Source organism: Castanea sativa, chromosome 1 (assembly GCF_040712315.1).
Source record: "Castanea sativa cultivar Marrone di Chiusa Pesio chromosome 1, ASM4071231v1".
Lineage (NCBI taxonomy): Eukaryota > Viridiplantae > Streptophyta > Magnoliopsida > Fagales > Fagaceae > Castanea > Castanea sativa.
In genome coordinates, this window is record NC_134013.1 from 61,679,387 (window position 1) to 61,700,116 (window position 20,730).

The 20,730-nt window shown below is 36.8% G+C and overlaps 1 protein-coding gene across 1 annotated transcript; it reads right to left on the reverse strand.

The window, feature by feature from the left end:
* Positions 1-10,643: 10,643 nt before the first annotated feature.
* On the reverse strand, positions 10,644-13,644 carry LOC142640952 (secoisolariciresinol dehydrogenase-like). Its single transcript, XM_075815292.1, has 3 exons — positions 13,400-13,644; positions 13,184-13,255; positions 10,644-11,623 (listed from the first exon to the last, which is right to left on the reverse strand). The coding sequence occupies exons 1-3, from the start codon at positions 13,426-13,428 to the stop codon at positions 10,819-10,821; spliced, it is 906 nt and encodes a 301-aa protein (XP_075671407.1). The 5' UTR covers positions 13,429-13,644; the 3' UTR covers positions 10,644-10,818.
* Between the last annotated feature and the right edge of the window lie 7,086 nt (positions 13,645-20,730).

Here is a 20,730-nt window from a genome sequence, read left to right on the forward strand (position 1 = left end):
GAAAGGGGAGTCCGTTCGGTGAACCATATCATCCATTAGGTTCGCTCACCTCATGTTTTCCCTCATTTCATCCATGGCTTTTCTCATCTAGTCCATCTCTTTTTCCAAGTGTGGCACCCTTCTTGAAGCAGTACCCCTTGTCTGATCTTTGGACTCGACGTTTTCTCCTCCACCTTCCTGACTCGGTGCCCGTCTATCCGCGTGCCCATCTTGGAGATGCCTCCTGAGGTTGATCCCCCTATTCAACTCCTGGTTCTCACGTGTCAGTTCTTCCATAGCAGCGGCCATGGATTGTATATGTTGAATGGAAGGCGGTTGCATGACAGGCGCTGACCTGCGATCGCGAAGGGGGTTGCTAGAAGCATCCCTACTCTCCTAATGGCCTGGGCTTGTAGCCCTTGATCTTGTTCGAACCATTTAGCCTTTTGTCTAGGAAAGACTAATCATTGACAACGAAAACACAGTCGAATGAAAAGAACAGTGAACAGTGCTCGTTTATTTTTTTTATCTTTCCCCACAGACAACGCCAACTAATGATGCAAGGAAAATCAGTAGGCTGGATGCTCCGGATTTGAAAGGACCACTCGCTCTCTAATGGCCTGAAAAACAAAGGAAAACGATCAAAGGTGACCGAGATCGCTGGCCAAGAACCCTCCGATGGTAAAGTCAGTTTTCTCTCTATATCTTTGGAGTTCCAATTTCTTGGGAAAATGTTCAACGTACCTTCTATTAGTCTGAATGGCTGTTTATATAGTGTCCTGGGGGCAGTTATTGAAATTGTAACCTCCCCCGGATTTCAGGAAGTCCGGGGTTCTTGGATAACTCCCATAACCACCTGACCGTTGCACTTTCTCACACAACGGTCATCGAAGGTTATGCGTGTATTACGGAATGGTAAAATGTGCTTAATAATTCCAAGTGTAAAATCCTCGTCCATGAGTCTTTACATGGACGAGTCCTCTTGGGGTGGGCTGTGCGCATCCTTTGGACGAGGGATGTAGCTTTGCTATCACCCAAGGACAGCCTTGCGCGTTAGCCTTGTCTTGATGCTAACTCCTGGACGGCTGCCGAGGTGAAGACCGTCCAGGGACGGTCTGAGTGTCTTCATCCCTCATCAATAACAAAATAACTTTATTAAACACAATATTAAGTCATACATAATAACATACATAGCATCATACAATAGGATTTAAAGGCACACATCCTAACATCAATTTCCTAAGAGGTTTATGGTTCATCTTCCTCACGAGAAGGAACGAGTTTGTCACTTTTCGCCCAGGGAGGTGTGCTTTTATGCTTTTATGAGGCTAGTTTCCTGTGTGGGCTTAGATTCCTCGTCCACCCCTTTATCATGAAGCTTTTAGGTCATTTCAACATTCCTCCCGGGCAACTTATGCCAAATTCGTGGAGGATAGTGATCAGCTGTATGGAGATATGGTTGGCTACCACCGAAAGAGATATGATCAAGGTGGACGAGTTTACTTACTTGTATCGTTTAAAGGAGTCCAAGGAACATGGGTACTACGAACTGGTGCCTTGGGTGAGGAAGACTAGGATCGTCAGGGACCTACCCTAGTCATTTAGATATTGGAAATCCGAATTCTTTTTTGTGTCTGGGGATGAGTGGGAGACTCCTTCTGACAAACTTTGGGGTGATCTCCCTAGGTTGCTCCGTTGGTGGAGAACCCCGAGTTTAGGTGCATCGTCTTTTTTGCTAGTCCTTCGTCTTTCATTCTTTTGTATGCATTTTGTCATAGCTAATTGTCTTGTTTGTTCTCGTGCAGTTAAGAGACAGTCAAAACCCAAGAGCAGGTACAGGTAACGTGTTGAGGCGGCTATTAAGTACTCAAAAATGATTGACGACTTCGACGATCTGGTCGATCCCTGTACCTTGGCTTTGCACTACCTTGGTCCAGAGCTTTCTACTTACGTCCTGTGCACCATAGAGATTGAGGAGAAGAAGAGTAAGTATTTATTTGGCTCGTTATTGTTTATGCTTTTCCCTCTCTTTTTTCCCTTTTTTTTAATAAGAGATTTCCTTTTGCTGAGATGACGACTAAATTTAACCAAGAGATGTATGCAAAAATGAGGGCCAAGAAGAACAAGCCCCTTTATGATCTTGGGAAGAGGACAGTGCGCGTTGTGGAGAAAGGGGTCTCCATCACTCCAGCTACCCCCGGCATTGAGACAATGAGGACAGCTTCCCCGGCTACCTTGGTTGAAAAGATTACTCCCATCCAGAAGAAGCAACGCGTGGTCGACAAAGGGAAAGGTAAGGCTGATTCCCGTTTGTCCAGCATTTAGGACGACGCTGGCCTTGCACTAGCGAGGGCACAAGAGGCTTTCACTACCGAGGAGCTGAGGGTCTTCTCTGGCACATCCTCTAACGAGGTTATGGGTCGACATATCCACAAACTCGTCAAGGTAGTGTACTTGTGCAATTTCACCCTTTTCTTTTTCTTCCTTTTGCATTGAAGGTTGGATCCTTTTTTTAGGTGTTGGGGGAGAGTCTTCATATTACTTCAGAGTATCTTACCCATGAAGCAAAGGTCACATCGGCGATGTCCAGGGTGGAGGTTTTGGAAGCAGAGAATTCTAAATTGAAGAAGGATCTCATTTCTGCCATGGACGAGGCCAATACCGTCAAGGAGAAGGTTAAGATTTAGGAGGACGACCTTAGAGTTGAGAGGCAGTTGACTCTGGATGAGCAACTCCAAGCCGCGAAGGAGAAGATAAAGACCGTTGCTGCCAAGGCCGTTGAGGCTTTCTAGCAAACTGAGGAGTACAACACTGTGCTCTTCAGTTGGTACTACAAGGGCTTTGAGCTCCTTTATCGGTACCTAGTCAAGCATCCCTTTAGAGTGGATCTGGAGAATTTGGACCTGGAAGAGGTAGACCAGGAGATGGTGGCGGACAAGGCCTTTTAGTCTGCCACTCCTATTGGTGATGCTCTCGGAGATGTTTATCTGCCTCCTCCTGCTGGTGATGATGCAGCCGCTGCTTGAACCTGCTCATGTTCCTACTTTATGTTTGCCTACCTTTTTTTTTTGGGTCCCTAGTGTGTTTTTTGGGCTTTTTTATTCTATTTTTAGAACATTATTTTTATTCTAATTAAAGAACAATGTCTCTTGCCCAGTGTTTTTGGGCTTTTGATTCTATTGACTATTCGGTGTTTATCTGTTTACTTTCCTACATCGTCGTGTATGATACTTTTTGACTGTATGTGATCTCTGTCTACTTCGTTGTTTGCTTGCCTCAGTTCGGGGGTTTATTTGATTAGGAAATGATTTGCATCCGTCAGTAGTTTGTTTCCGTCTTGGCAGATTTTCCTTGGTCAATTTTTTTTGTGACTTATCTCTTATGCGTCAGTAACTTACATCTGTCTTGGTAGAATCTTGTTACTTAGCCAATTTTTGGTGACTTACACCCATTGAAGGGATTTTGTCATTTTTGGCTTTGTCAATAACTTACATCCGTCTAGGCAGAATCTTGTTACTTAGCCAATTTGTTGTGACTTACACCCATTGAAGGGATCTTGTCATTTTTGGCTTCATTAGTAACTTACATCCATCTAGGCGGAATCTTGTTACTTAGCCAATTTGTTATGACTTACACCCATTGAAGGGATCTTGTCATTTTTGGCTTCATCAGTAACTTACATCTGTCTAGGCGGAATCTTGTTACTTGGCCTTTTTTTTTGCAACTTACACCCGTTAAAGGGATCTTGTCATTTTTGGCTTCATTAGTAACTTACATCCATCTAGGCAGAATTTTGTTACTTGGCCAAATTGCCAATTTTTTTTTTAGCTTTACACGCATCATGTTGGCTAAATAATTCTTTTATTGCTTTATTTTGAACACGAATACAATTGTCCATTACATTTACTAATGGTATTGTTTCAAATGCTCGATATTCCATGGTTGCAGCAGTCCCCTCTCGTCTAATGTTTCTAGGCGATAACTGCCTTGCTTGAAATAATGGGTGACTTTGTAAGGTCCTTCCCAGGTTGGGCCAAGCTTCTCCTGGGTTGGGTCCTTGGTAGCAGGCGTGATCTTGTGTAGGACGAGATCTCCTATGTTAAGTCGTCTGAACTTCACTCTCTTATTGTAGTGCTTGGACATCTTCTGTTGGTACTCCACCATCTTGCGGGATGCTCCATCTTCGGATTCGTCCAAGCAATCAAAGTTGACTCTTAGCTAATCATCATTGATACCTTCGTGGAAGACTTCTCATCTCAAGCTGGTGATTCCTACTTCGACTGGGATAAATACTTCGATGCCATAGGTGAGACTGAAGGGGGTCTTTCCTATTAGGGTTCTCGCTATAGTCCTGTACGCCCACAAAACGCTGGGCAACTCTTCTGGCCATGCGCCATTTCCTTCGTCTAATCGAGCCTTAATGATCTTAAGTAGGGTCCGGTTTGTCACTTCCATCTGGCCGTTAGCTTAGGGGTGACCAGGTGATGAAAAATTGTTTCTTGATTCTTAACCCTGAGCAAAAGCCCCAAAAACCTTGACTGTCAAATTGCCACCCGTTGTCTGATATGATCATTCGTGGTATCCCGAATTAGTAAACTATATTTTTCCATACGAAGTTCTGGACCTTCGCCTCCGTTATGGTTGCTAGTGCTTCTACTTCAATCCATTTTGTGAAACAATCAATGACAACTAGTAAAAATTTTACTTGTCTTTTACCTTAGGGTAATGGACCAACGATGTCAAGTCCCCACTGGGCTAACGGTCATGGGAAGGTTATTGTCATCAATTTCTCAGATGGAATGTGTTGGACGTTCCCAAACATTTGGCATTTGTTACACTTCTTAACAAACTCCTTTGCATCCTTCTACAATGTAAGCCAAAAGTAACCCGTTCTGATAACTTTTCTAATCAGGGATCTTGGGCCTGCATGGTCTCCGCAAATTCCTTCATGGATCTCTTTCAGAATATATTTGGCTTCCTCCTCGTTGATGCACTTCAGGTAAGGCATGGAGAAGCCTCTTTTGTACAGGGTGTCATTTAGGATTGTGAACCTTGATGCCCTCTTCCTGACCTTCCTGGCCTTTTCAACGTCCTATGGAAGTCGTCCGTCTTAAAGGAAGGACAGGATTGGGGTCATCCAGCTGCTTTTGCTCTAGATTGCGAAGGTAGGGACCTCTTGGATGCTAGGACGTTCTGGACTTCAATCTTCAGGTTTGTATTTTTTGGTCCTGCTTCTAACAACGATTGTTTTGCCAGCTTATCTGCCCTCATATTCTAGCTTCTAGGGATCTATGTGAACTCCACCTGATCAAAATCCTATTTCAAAAGTTTAGTCAACTTTAGGTATTTTTGCATCATTTCCTCCTTTGCTTTGAATTCCCCATTTATCTGACCTACAACGAGCTTTAAATCGCTCTGGAGGAGTAAGTTTATGATTCCTAGCGCCTTCCCGACCCTTAGTCCCGTCAGTACTCCTTTGTATTTAGCTTCATTATTAATGGTTAGGAATATTAGCTAGACTCCGTATTTGAGCGTCTATCCCTTTAGGGTGATAATAATGAACCCTACTTCGCCCCTCTTTCGAACTGACGAACCTTCAGTCTGAATCGTCCATCTTTCCACTTCGTCTGTAACTCCTTCCTCATCTGGGATTGTAAATTCGGCGATGAAATCTACCAATGCCTGCACCTTAATAGCTGTCCTAGGGTGGTATTCAATGTCAAATTGGCTGAGCTCGATAGCCCACTGGATCATCCTTCTTGCAGCCTCGGGCTTAATCATCAACATCTTTATAGGTTGGTCTGTCATCACCAAGATAGGGTTCGCCTGGAACCAGGGGTACAGCTTGTGTGAAGCTACAATCAAAGCAAATGAAATCTTTTCTATGCGTGGGTATTTGGCATCTGCCCCTTGGAAAGTCTGGATGACATAGTAAACTAGGAGCTATCTTCTGTCCTCTTCTCGAATCAAGGCAGCACTCACAGCTGTAGCCGACACTGCGAAGTACAAATACAAGTTTCGTCCCTCTTTGGATGGGCTCAGGAGAGGTGGATTGCTCAGGTAGCACTTGAGTTCCTAGAAAGCTGTCTCACACTCGTTCGTCCAAGCGAAGGCTTGCTTTAGGGTTTTGAAGAAGGGCAGGCATTTGTCCGTTGCTTTTGAGACGAACTTGTTAAGCGCTGCTATCCTCCTTGTGAGCTTCTACACTTCCTTCACGGTCTTGGGGGACGTCATCTCTAGTATGGCTCGTACCTTCTCTAGGTTCGCTTCTATTCCTCTCTAGGACACCATGAACCCTAAGAACTTCCCTGATGCCACCCTAAATGTGCACTTACTGGGGTTTAACTTCATCTGATACTGCTTGAGAATCATGAACATCTCTTGGAAATCGTCCAAGTGAGCAGACTCTTCTTTGCTCTTGACAAGCATGTTGTCTACGTACACTTCCATGTTCCTCCTGATCTGTTGACTGAACATTTTGTTCACTAACCTCTAATAGGTGGCTACTGCATTTTTCAACTCAAAAGGCATCACCTTATAGCAGTAGAGTCCCTTGCTTATGATGAAGGGAGTTTTCTCTTGGTCTTCTCCCACCATTTTTATCTGGTTGTACCCCGAGAATGCGTCCATAAAAGTCAAGAGCTTATAGCTAGTCTATTCTTGGTAGGGGGAAGCTGCCATTTGTACAGGCCTTGTTCAGGTCTATGAAGTTCACGCACATCCTCCATTTCCCATTTACCTTCTTTACAAGGACGATGTTGGCCAGTCAATTTGGGTAGTAGACCTCGCGGATGAAGCCCGTTGTTAGTAGTTTATTTACCTCGTCCATTATAGCTTGGTTTCGTTCTGGAGCGAACACTCGTCATCTCTGCTGGATGGGCTTTTTTTGGGGTCAACATTTAACTTATGTTGGATGATCTCTGTGGATATGTCTGACATGTCCTCGTGGCTCCAAGCGAAGATGTCCAGGTTCTCCTTAAGGAATTAGACTAGCTTCTTCTTCATGTCCGTACTCATGGTCATCCCTAATCTTGTGATCTTTGTTGGTTCTCCGTATACTATCTCCACGGTCTTCAAGGCTTCCACCTTCTCCTCGATCATCCATGTATGGTTTTCCTTTACAGCCAACATTGCTTGGTAGCACTCCCTAGCCAGTACTTGATCTCCTTTTACTTCACCTACACCGTTTTCCATTGAAAATTTTACCTTCAAGCAATAGGTGGACGTGGCTGCTTTCCAGTGATTGAGTGTGGGCCTTCCAATGATCACATTGTATGAAGAGGGACAATCTACCACTAGGAAGTCCAACTAACGAGTCAATTTTCGCGAATAAGACCCCACTGTGACCGTTAACATCACTATGCCTTTGGGATACACCCTATCCCCACTAAAGCTAACGAGAGGGGACTCAAAAGGGCGCAACCTTCTTGGATCTAACTTTAGCTGTTGACAAGCAAAGAGGTAGATGATGTCTACGGAACTGCCATTATCTATGAGGACTCTCTTAGTATTGAACCCTTCTATTGTAAGCATTATGACCAAGGGGTTGTCATGTAGCTGCTTCACTCCTCTGGCGTCTTCTTCCAAGAAAAACATATCCATGTCCGTCCGTCTTTGCTTTAAGGGTGGTGTCCTATGGATGCTGTTCACCTGCCTCTGATATGATTTCTTGAGAGATCTGAACGATCCTCTTGTTGACGGTCTACCTGTGATCATCTTTATCTCCCTGATCACACTTGGTGGTTGTTGAGACTCATGATCTTTGTCCCTTAGAAAGGCTTCGCGTTTATCCTTATCATCATCCCTGGACTTGCTGGGTTCTCCCTTCTTCACAAACCTCTGCAACTTCCCTTTTCGTATGAGTTCCTCTATCTTCTCCTTTAAGTCCCTACAATCTTCTATGTAATGGCTGTGATCCTTGTGGAAACGACAATATTTCTTCTTGTCACGTACATTAGGTGATGAATGTAATGGCCTTGGCCATTTGAGGTAATGCTAATCTTTAATCTGTACTAAAATTTTGTCAGATGAGCTTTATCTTTAATCTGTACTAAAGGAGTGAATTTTACCGTCCAATGAGCTTTATCATCTTTCCTTTTACCCCCGTTGCTATTCTGACTATCTGAACGTTCCCATTTTCGTCCTCTCTGATCGTCTTCCTTCCTCCCCTTTTCGTTGGACTTTTCTATGTCTTTTATCCCTGCTAAGCCATCTTCGGCGTTCATGTACTTCTGTACCTTCAAGAGCATCTCTACCATCGTCTTTGGGGGATTCTTCGTGAGTGAGGCCACGAACTCCCTAGATTTCAATCTAGCTTTAAAGGTTGTTAGCTGCACCTTGTCATCAGCTTCGTTGACCTCTAAAGTTTCTCGAGTGAAACGTTTCATGTACGACCTCAAGGTCTCCTTTTCTCCTTGTTTGATGGTAAGTAAATGGTCTACTGGCCTCCTCAGGAACTATCCCCCGATGAAGTGACATAAGAAGGAATTTACCAACTGCTCGAAGCTATCGATGAACAATGCTAATAACTTCGTGAACCACTCCCTTGCAGTTCCTTTGAGAGTGGTGGGGAAAGAGCGATACAATATTTCGTCAAAAGGCTGTTGAAGGCCTAGGGTCATCTTGAAAGTGTTAAGGTCATCTAGGGGGTCTTTTAGTCCATCGAATGGTTTAAGCTGAGGTAGGCGAAATTTTGACTACACTGGGCATTTGAGGACTACCGCCGTGAAGGCTGAATCAGTCGTCCTGACCATTCTATCCAAACTTCGGTCTGTTTTCCCTTTTATGGCGTTCCTTAGCTCATCCATCTCCTTTCTCATTTCCTGGAGAAGATCCGAGCTTGGTCCTTTTGGAGTAGCCGCTTGCCGGCAGTCACTTCTTCTTTGGCTGTCTCCCTTGTCATCCCGGTTGGTCCTGGAACGGTTGTCTTCCTGCTAGAGTCGCAACCTCATCTCTTGATTCTGTCTGGTAAGCTCCTCCACAGTAGCTGTAAGTGTCTGGATTTGCAGAGCCAATGCCGCAGGATCTTGGTTGGACTCCATCTAAACTTGGAAATTGACTAGAACTATGCTTTTGAACCTTAGTGCGAAAATGTCATTCCCATAAACGGCACCAAACTAATGATGTGACAACCGTCAGCAATGTAGGTTCGTCCAGATAGAGTTGAATCCTTGTCAATGTACCAACAAATGTGGTGTAAAGCTCTCCCTAAATAGTCACCGGTGTGGTGCCTACCACAGAGCCTTCAATAATAAAGTCTGTAAATGGAAGCTTTTTAGGAAGTAAGAGAGCTCAGAATATCAGAATTATGTGTGCTAGAATGTTTTTCGGTTGTCTGTATGTACCTGGTCTGGTTCTGATGGACTTGTAGATATAGCTTCATAGTTTCTAGCCGTTGGGGCTTTAATTGTGGCTTTAGTGCTCTTTCTGTAACACCTTAGGGCTTATTAATGCAGGTGTTGATGAACTTTCAACGGTTTGACAACTAATTGGTAACTGTCCGAGGTATTGAAACTTCTTATTAATGATTTGCCTATCTTCGTCCATGTCGTGGCAAGGTGGACGAGTGTTCTTGATGAGGTCGTTTGGGCAAGAGAGATCGTCTAGGCAAGAGAGTTCATCAATCCCATCAAGACTTAATTACCCTAATCACAAATTTAAAATCATCCTCTCCCTTTTGTCTGTGTGTGTATGTTTTTTTTATTTATATATAAAAAATTTTGTGCATTTGTTTCTAACAAACAACACATTTAAAATTATCCAATCAAACTCAAAGTGCAAAACTACCTTATCAAAATTGGAGTCATCATAGTCAAAGAAAATTTAGAAAAGGTCTTAGAATCCTAAGATCTTGAATCAATCACATTTATTCGCACTGAAATCATACAAAAACATGAAGGAAAATACATTTATTAAAAAAATCATGACCTCATTAATGAACATTTGAATTTTAATGGGATAGAGAATTTGAGATCAATTGTAATACCTAGAATATTGCACCTAATGCAATAGCTATCAAGGGTCGAGATTGAGAGTTGGAAAAAAAAAAACAACTTTCAATTTGAACCCTAGAATAAAAAAAAGAGAAAAAAAGAGTAAAAATGTTGAAATTAAAAGGTAAAATAATAAAAATGTTTGTGAGTAGAGAAGTAATTGTGTTTGGTCCTAATCCATTTTAATGTAGTCAAGAAAGGATCCTAAAGTCAAGTTACTCGTTTCCAATGGAAATTTAAATTTGCTAAAATTTATGCAAACCACCATCTAGAGAATTTCCAAATTCCTAAGTTTAGGATCATCATTGGCATGGTGATTTTGATGGACTAAACGATTTTTTTATTAGCCTTTAATTACAAATTTTTATTTTAAGGACCATTTTGTGTAAATACGGACTTTAAAATTTTTTTTGGGGTAAGTCCATCATATAGCCATGAAAAAAAAAAAAAAAATGGGCCTTTGGTAGTTTGATTATATTTTTCCTGAAGATCTCTACTGATAGATAATAAGGTAATTTTAACTTATACCACATATCCATCAGGAAAAAAAGAAGAAGAAGGTAATTTTGAATTATATCACCCTTTTAGATAAATGGTGGAATGACAAAGTTTCTGTCATGCTTGGCAATTGGCACAAAGAGCCCTCCACAACCACACATCGAGCCAGGAAGCTTTAGAGAAAAAAGGGATAAATCTCACCAAATTCATTTAGCAATAGACATCGACCCCTCCAAAGTCATTGAGAACAAAAAAAAATCAGTTGCTAATAATAGTAACTCAAAGAAGGAAAATGAGCAAAGATTTTTTTTTTTTTTTGCTCAATAGTAAAATATGAAAGACTTGTGGCCTACACAATTTGATCAAGAGAAGGGAACTGAAGACTTTTATAGGTGGTGAACCCTCCATCTACAACCAAGTTATGACCTGTTACATACTTGGCTTCGTCTGATGCCAAATACAAGGCAGCTCGGGCCACATCTATCTCTTCACACTTAGCCCCCATGAGCTCCCCAAGCTTATTCACAACTTTAATTACTTGCTCCTCTGTTGCCCCTGGGTAAAATTGGGCTATTTGGCCCACAGTCATTGGTGTGGGAATTGGGCCTGGTGAAATGCAATTGATTCGGACCCCACTTCGACATAGCTCACTGGCAACAGACTTCACAACCCCATGTATTGCATATTTGGATATTGTGTATGGATGTGGCCCAAGCCCACCCATTAGTCCACTTATGCTAGATATGCATAGAATGGACCCCGAACCTGTAGGTATCATGACTCGTGCTGCATGCTTTATCCCTGCAACCATACCTCGGACGTTGATTTGCATGACCCGGTCGAACTCGGTGAGGTCGAGGTCGACAATACTCGGGGGGATCGATGGGCCTGTTATTCCGGCATTGTTGTACATTATGTCAAGTTTTCCATGACGGGACACGGCAGTATTTACAGCTTCCTCTACTTGAGAGTCATCCCTCACATCACATTGGACAAAGTGGGCTGCAGGGCCCAGCTCATTAGCGACTTTTGGGCCAAAGTGAGTGTCAATATCAGCAATGATGACTTGGGCCCCATTTTGGATGAATTCTTGAGCTGTTGCCTTACCAAGCCCACTTGCTGCCCCTGTTATTAGGGCTACTTTTCCTTCTAGCCTGCTTTCGGAGAGAAATAATTAGTATCAATCATGGGCTTTTTATGAATACATGTGATGGAAGACAAATTTGGTCGACCTGTTTGAGAAATAGCTACCTAAGTTTATGTTAAAAACAGAAGGTCAAAATGATGATGTTGATGATAATGCCGAAAGCCGAAGTCCAATCAAGTTTGAAATTATTTTGAGAGGCTATGATGTTGTGGGCAATTTTTCCTCCTGAATCGCCAAAACATATTTGAATTTGACTTAACTCACTAGACATGTGCAAGATAAAGTAAAATCTTTTTACATTTTGGAGATTAAAAAAGGCCGTAAAATTGGCCAATCTTGATTTTGCACGTGGCATTACAGTACAATCGATTTTAATTTTGATATGGTAGGTGTGAGAATTATTTAGTGAACACCTTCTACTTCCCTCTTCTTTTATGTCTTTAAAAAATAAATAATAAAAAAGAAAATAATAAAATTTAACAATTTAGTGAAGGTAAAAAAAGAAAAAAACAGAAAAAAAGAAAGAGGCAGTTCAACTATCAATTTTCATTACCCTTACTCCCTAAATTCTCAAGCACTTTATGTATAGAAATGTGTCAATTTACCTACAAGACCCTTGAGGAATAGGAAAGGAATATTGTATATAATTGAATTTTTTGCAGACAGTTACAACTTACAACCATGTCTACAAGCATTGAATTTCAATTTCTTGAATCTGACACAAAATTAAAAGGTGTCATCTAATGGGTCTGATTCAAAGAACAAGCCCGAGAGAAACTGAATAAAGTGGATTGAAGTCGTCCAAATCAATTAAGAATGACAAGTAAAAATATCAATAATTGTGGTCAATTATTGATATAATTATAAAGAGCGTCTTGGACTAGCATGATGTATATGACAACTTCTTTTTCGGCATTGTTTTTTTGTACGGTCCCTCCATGTTTGCTAAAAAAAAGGTTTGTGGTCCATATCTAATGTTTAATTGTGACAATTTAATCTGAAAGAATAATATATGTTCAATTAGCTCTCAAATATACCTATTACTGATAGCACTTTATTGTTTTTTACTGAGAATTTGCTATGTGAATAATTGTAAAATTATGGAAAAAGTGTTCTTTTTTTAAAACAATTATGGAAAAAGTGTTCTTTTTTTTTTTAAACAATTATGGAAAAAGTTTATGCATATAGACTTATTGTAATTTGAGACTATAGCACTTAATCCAATCAAATTAATATTCAAACTAAATATTAAATATTCATTTAGAGATCTTTTAAAGGTTTTGCCTATGATTTTTTTTTATTTTTATTTTTTATAATTTGCATAGGTAGTTAAAAATTAAAGAAATGAAAAACAACTACACCTACAACAACAAGCAGATTTCATTGTAAGTTTCTAACATCATATTTGAGTTATTCCAAGGACTTCTCTATCCTTCTTCTTCTTCTTCTTCTTCTTCATGTCTTTGAAGTTTGAAGAACTATGAAGGCTTGAGACATGTTTTAGAATTTTGTACCTTTGCTAATCATCAAAATGAAAAGAACAAGAGGTGGAATTTTGTGAACTTACCTTCCTCTGCTTCCCGTTGAAAAAAACCTCGTACGCTTAGAAAGCAAATCATCGGTGACAAACTTGAAGTCTCTGTAAATGGCCAATATAGCTAACACCCTTTAATAATCACAGAGTATAATACTAAGTTCTACATAAAAAAAAAAAAAAAAAACTGACAACAGAAACAAAAATATGGAGAAGTAACGAGCAAAGAAACTAATTTGAGCTCTGAACCTTGAACACCTGGCTAATGATCTGAGCATATTGGCTGCAGAGAACGATGGAAGAGCACTAGAGAAGTGTTGCTGGATCTCACAAAACGCAGAGAGGAGAAGCAGTGTATTTATTATTGGAGGAGAAAGAAAGCGTTTTTTTTTTTTTTTTTGTGTAGCTGGTACTAGACACGCATTTCCATGCACGAGAGAGAGAGAGAGAGAGAGAGAGAGAGCGCGTCTGTGAGAGGAAAGGACTTGAAGTTCAACATGGCTTAGCATCTGTGACCTGTCATATTTATTGGTCCTTGAGTGTGAAACGGTCAAGAAATTTAATACATGTTAGTATTATTAATTTTTTATTATTATTTTTGGCATTGGTATTTCTCTTGCAGGACGATAAGTCAAACCTTTCTTTTACTGGCTCTAAGAAACTAAAAATAATGCTAAGATCACCCTTTTTACTCTAATTTAGTTATGCAAGAAATTGTGAGTAATGAAGTGGTTAACTTATTATTTTTATTCTACCACTCATGACTTATCACATAAATAAGTTGTGATAAAAATTATAATGGAAGAATTTTTTTTAATGAAATGTAAGGAAAATTTGTAAAAATATTATTATTTTAATAATTAGTATTTAAATTGGTACTTAAAAAAAAAACTATTTGGAATTTAGTATCTTTTTTAAAATTGTATACCAAAACACAGTTTTGCTTAAAACTCATCCAAGTGATGAAATTATGTTTTTAAATATTTTTTTGAAGAAATAGTAATATTTATTAAAACACATGAACATGAAAGTAGTATGTTTCTAAATGAAAATAGTATGTTTCTAAATTTCGATGTTATAAAATAGACTAAATTCTCAAATAACTTTAAAACAATATCAATTTAAATAATTAATATTAAAAAAAATTATTTTGCAAAATTTTCCAAAAATGTAAATTGCGTGAATATTAATGAGAGCTAGATATTTAGATTTTACTGTGTTGATTTTTTTTTTTTGGTTAACCTATATGAAATAACTAAAATATGAAATACTTTTGTGACATGGAGGTCTAAACTAATGAGATCTTCGGTTTCTCCATTTGGACCATATGGATGCCAGTGCAACTCGCTAACTTTTAAGGAATAGTACCACTTAGCACTAACCAAAATAAGAGTTAAGAAATACAACTTTAAACCATGGTAAAGAATATTTTTTAGCTAAGTTCAACAACCCTCATAAGCATCAAATTGAATATACATCTATATATGTGTGTGGTGGTATGGAGGGAACTACCAATTGGTCAATAAAATAAACTAAAGACTGATGGTAGTGTTAAAAGATCTCTTAGAATCCAAATTTAACAAGGGCATGTTAAAGGATTTCCTAGAATCCTAAATGAAGTAGGGTAATGCCTTAATGGATTACACTCAACTGAATCATTTGTGTAGTATAATCGTTGAGGAAAATGCTAAAGGTATTACAAGTTTTATTATATAAAGATTACAAAATAATGTGATAATTAATATAATTTGTGGATTTCAATTTTTTTGAGAACAGGATTTCAAATTTTCAATTACCTTATAACTAAATATTTGAATTATTTTTTCTGTGATTAGTGATATCAATTTATCAGCTTAATGTACTAAAAATAAAAAATTGTAGTACCCGTAATAAGGATTATTTTTAAGTATTTTTAGAATACAGAGAATTGTACCCCTCTTCTCACATTTCTTATGAATCCACTCATTAGATTCATAATATGATCTACTATGAATGTGATATGAGAGAAATCATTTTTCTATATTCTCATTTTTCCTGCTGAACTCTTGAGGTATTAAGTTCGAACTCCAATTTGTTTCTTAAAAAAAAAAAAAAAAAAGAGGTTTGAACTCCAACTACTTTGGAATTTAGGAAATCGGACGGTGTTCTTGGAAACTAAATCCCTGTCAGCATTACAATGATTAACAAATACGTTAATTTCTTTTCCTCTGGAATTTATCTAACGTGATTATTAATTGTAGGCATTAGGGACCTTTTAGAGAGCTAATTGAAGGTTTGCATTGAGCACATCCATTGAGAATCGACATATGCACCGATAGACTACCTAAAGTGTGTAGCTGCCAACACAAACGCGGAGTTTTTGTTTTCTTTTGTCTTTTGTATTTTATCTTTTCTTTTTAATAAAAAAAATAATACATATCCTTTTTAAAAAAAATATTTAAATAATACATATCCTTCTTTTTATGTGGACATGATGAAATTTTACAATCTGCGTTTAATCTTTTTTTTTGGGTAGAATAATCTTAAAAATTCTATACTTTTATATATATATATATATATATATATATATATATAAATTGAGTTTAAGTTATACTTAGTGTAACTTTAAACAATGTTACACCACCCAATAACTTATTATTGAATTCATATTTTGAAAATCTTACCATTAGATTATATGTTCTATATATTTTTAACATACGTGCCAATTTTTACATTAATTGAATGTTATTTACCATTTTATCCATAAATTCATCTTTTATGCATTATTTTAAATTACAAAAAGTTGAATTTAAACAATTGATTGATGAGATAGTTATTGATCTTTGTCACCTTAAGATTTTGCAAGAATGGAGAATATACGAATATAATGTAATTCAACATTGGATTTGTCAAAAATTGCATCCTATTAAAAATTCGCATCTTTTTTTTTTTTTTGAGAATCAAATGGCCATGCTTCTATATATAAGGATTTGGGCAAAGTTCTTATACGTTTTATATTTACGAACACTTTGATTTCTTCTTTCCTTTTTTTTTTTTTTGATAAGAAAAGGATTTCTTCTTTTTGAATGTAAATTGTGTTGATTGCTATTCTAATAGTAATAAGTCATTTGCTTGAAAATAATTATGTTTGAGAATTTAATAGTACCAAAAAAAAAGCATATTAGAGATAGAGATAAGATCATTAGACAATCCTCATACACAAATTTATTGCCACAAGACAGCTGTTACACAGTATAAAATGAATTTTGACCAAATTATATTGTCAACAAGAATATGATCAAAGAAAGATATGGATTATGGTAAAAAAAAAGAAGAAAGATATGGATTCGCATGCAAGTTATTTTGCTGGACCGACAATTTTATCTTAATGATTATAAATTAATATCCTCAAAACAAAGATTAAAGGAAAAGGAAACTTTTTAAAAAGACTACTCTATAATCTACTACGTCTTAGGACTTAGGAGCTCTTTGCCTTTACCTTATTATTATTATGTATTGCATTTTCTTATTGTTATTTTATCCCTCTTTTTTTTTTCTTTTTCTTTTTTTTCATTTTAGCCCATCTTTTGACTTTTGCTGCTAATAAAGGTGCTACACTGCTTTTGCGGAGTATTGTATAATTGTATAATTTGTATTCGACTTTTCGAGTGGCTCAGACAATAAACCGTTTTAGGGGACGGTTTATCAGGTATTTTTTTAATTATTGTTGTTAAATTCTTTATTTATTTATTTAGACTGTCTACCGGGTACTAGTATCATTTACAAAAAGGTGTAAGACTTTAAAATAAAAATAACAAAAAAAACAAAAAACAAACAAACAAACACACCCAAGAAAAAAAAAAAAAAAAATTCTAATACAAAGTCTCACCACAACTCTATTCAAAAGTCCTGGTAACTTTTAAAAGATGATGAGACTTTAGATTATAAATATGTATAAATATTTTGGACAGCTTAGTAAACAAAATAATCTTCTCAACAAAAAAAAAATATAGTAAACAAAACAAAATCACCTATTTTGATCATATGAAGCCTAATGAGCGTAATAAGTCATTTTACGAAGGTTTTAATATTACTTCCATGAGAAATATTGAAAGTTGTTAAAAAAGCCAATTCATTTTTTTCTCATAAAAAATTTATAAAAATATTTCCCACATTAACGCCCTTAAGGCATGTATCCATTTTTCTTTTTATTATTTTATTTTAGTTATTATATTATAATTAAAACTCCTACTTTTGTTATTTTAGTTGAATTATTTGTCACTTGCACCTTCATGGCTCACGGCTGCTTTGGCTCTCTATATGTTTCTCTATTTTATTTAATTGAATATTGTATTATTTTTCTCTCCTCAAAATAAATTATTTTATTTATTTTTTACTTTTTATCGTTTCCACTTCCTTATTTTCTGCCAATTGTCTCTCATCAACTCTCCTTATCTTTCACAAAAACAATTTATATATCACAATTCACCAATCACTAATTCATCAACAATCTTCTCAAAAAACAAATAATAATAATAAAATCATCTACAAAAATTCTCTTTTTTGAGAGCCTTGCTCTGCTTTCCTTGCCCATTCGAAAATTGAGCCTTATGGATATGGAAGCTCGTAAGTTATTTCTTTGTCATCTATATAAATTTTTAATTATTTTTTGCCCCAGAATCTATATGATAAAAAGTAAAAACTTAAAATACTATATGTACGCGCGTTGCAACCAAGATAGTAGCTGAAGGGAAAAAAAAAAAAATTAGGTCAACTCTAGGCAGTAGTAGTAGTTAGTCTGTTAATTTCATTTAAAAGTAAGTTATTCAACTTGGTTATAGAATATTTGTTTAAATTTGGTGTACAACTCATCTTTTAATAGAGTCTGTTTGAGATTTGTTTATTTTACTGAAAGTGAAATTTTTTTGCAGAAAGTATTATAGATAAAAGTAAAAGTTAATTGAAATAGTACAGCAGAACTCATAAATATTACCAAAAAGTGTAGTAGGGCCATAAATAGTAGTAAAAATAAGCTAAATAGTAAAATAATCTGGCTTTTTAAGTGGGTGCCAAACACACACTAAGGGTGTGTTTGGATACCGCTTATTTTGTTGAAACTGAAAAATTATTGTTGAAAGTACTGTAGATAAAGATAAAATTTAGTTGAAATAGTACAGTGGGGCACTTTTTGGTACTATTCATAAGTCTCATTGTATTATTCCAGCTATCTTTTACCTTTATCTACAATAATTTCAGTAAAAATTTTCAATTTCAGCAAAATAAACAGATCTCAAACAGACCGCTACTATAAGTATTTGAGCTTAATACGCGCATAATGGCGGGTTCATAATGGCGGGTTCATACTTCATAGTGATGTGCAACACGTGAAGGTAGTGAAATTATGAGAACAACTGTAGTTTTTTGAAAACTGTAGTGTCACACAGTATTACAATAGAGTAGATCATCAATGAGAAAATTTCAAGAGAGCTAATCAGAAACCGTTTTAGTTTGACTAGAAAAACAAAATATATTAATACCGGTTAATACTGAAGTACCGTTTTTGGGTTACCACTATTTATTTATTTTTATACATAAATATATTTTTGTATTATTTATGTAAGTATGAATTTATTAATTTTTAAGTTTATCAACATAAAATTTAAAATCCACAAATTTTTCAAGCATACATATTAGTTTTAAGTACACTAACTAATATATTAACTTAAATAACATGTTTTTTTTTATAATCTTTTTAAAATTTTTATTTTTATCATATGGGCCAGTACAATCGAATAAGTTGGTGCAACCCAATATTTTTTTTCGTTATGGTTTGGAGGAGTATCGAGACCATTTTAATGGCCGGTATAGTATATTTTTCAGGTGTGTGGCACACGTGTTCCAACCCACACTTGATGGAATAGCTCATTTAATGAGCTTGTTTTTAAGAGCCTGTTTGTTATCGTTGTTTAAACAACAGTTTTTAGTGTTTAAATAATATTATACGTATTTTTACTTACTTTTTCACCAAAACATATTTTCAAAAAATACAAACAATGTTACTAGAAATATCTTATCAAATGGTTCCTAAAGTCTTCAAGCCAACCATCTACCAACCTTGTCTCTTAATGAGAATTGACATTAAGCGTGTGGCACACATGTGTTCTAGCCCACACTTGATGGAATAACTCATTTAATGAGCTTGTCTCTAAGGGCCTGTTTGTTACCGTTGTTTAAACAATAGTTTTCAGTGTTAATATACATTACATGTATTTTCACATACTATTTCACCTATACACATTTTCAAAAAATTCAAACAATGTTACTAGAAATCTCTAACCAAATGGTCCCTAAAGTCTTCAAGCTAACAATCTACCAACCATGTCTGTTAATGAGACTTGACATTAAGCGTGTAGATTGTGAGTGGGTCTGTCGTCCTCCTTATTATAGTCCTCCTAAAATCAATAGCATTTCGTCGTGGACACGTTGAAGGAAGACCATTCGGCCATTTGGTGTAGAAAAGAAGAGGAGAAGTCCTGAGACTGAGGACAATGCAGTCTTGAAGAACTGTGTGAATAAGAGCAAGTAAAAGAGAAGAGAAAAATATAGAGAGCAAGAGAAATTGTGAGAGATACACAGTGAGAAAGTTGATGATGCTGATGTTGAAATTGTCAATCTAAATGATTGTCCAAAAGGAGAGCCGGCCAAGATCGTCCAAGACCCTGCAAGAACGAAAGAATAAAGGAACATCGGTGTGGTGCCTGCCAAAGAGCCTTCGATGGTAAAGTCAGATAATTGAGAGAAAAACGAAAGGGCTTAATATCAAAGTATTAGAGTTCCTGGATTACAATTCCGCACCTTCTTCGGTCCTGAGGTTCTAATATATATACACTTGTTTCCTCCTCCTAGCTGTTGGAAGTGTATTAATGGTGATTTTAATGTGGTATCTGTAACGCCTCTATGAGGTGTTAATGGTAAGATCTTCGTCTCTCCAACGATAAGGAGACTCATTACTGTTATGTAACGCTTCACTATTGATTGTGAGTGAATGACCTTTTCTTCGTCCGACCAACATTATATTGGACGAAGGCTGGTGCTACCCTCGTCCACTGCCTTTTCTTCTGGATGAGAGGATATTGCTGGGCCTATCAAAAGTGAGTAGTGAGTAAAAAGAAAAAGAGAGTTTTTTCTTTACTTAAGTTGTATTTCTATTTAATATAGTGAAATTATTCAGAATTTGTCCCGTGATTTTTCCCTTCAAGGAGAAATAGTTTCCATGCAAATCTTTGTGTTCTTGTGTGGTTGTACTTCCGTTGTACTTGCTGAAATTTATTCCCACTTATACAAATTTTTTCCCAACAATATTTTCCTAGTATAGTTAGTTACTCAAATTTTCAATCTTAAATAATATATATAACCGAAACCTTTGAAACTCCTATAATTGTCTACGTCAGCACAATATTTAAATAAAATTGTAATTTTATTTAAATAAAATTATTTTTATTTAGTCCAAACTTAGCAAGGAGTGAAACTCTATTTCTCTAACAAGTCCAACTTAAACTCAAACTCATCATTTTTTTTTAAATAAAATTATTTTTGTTTAG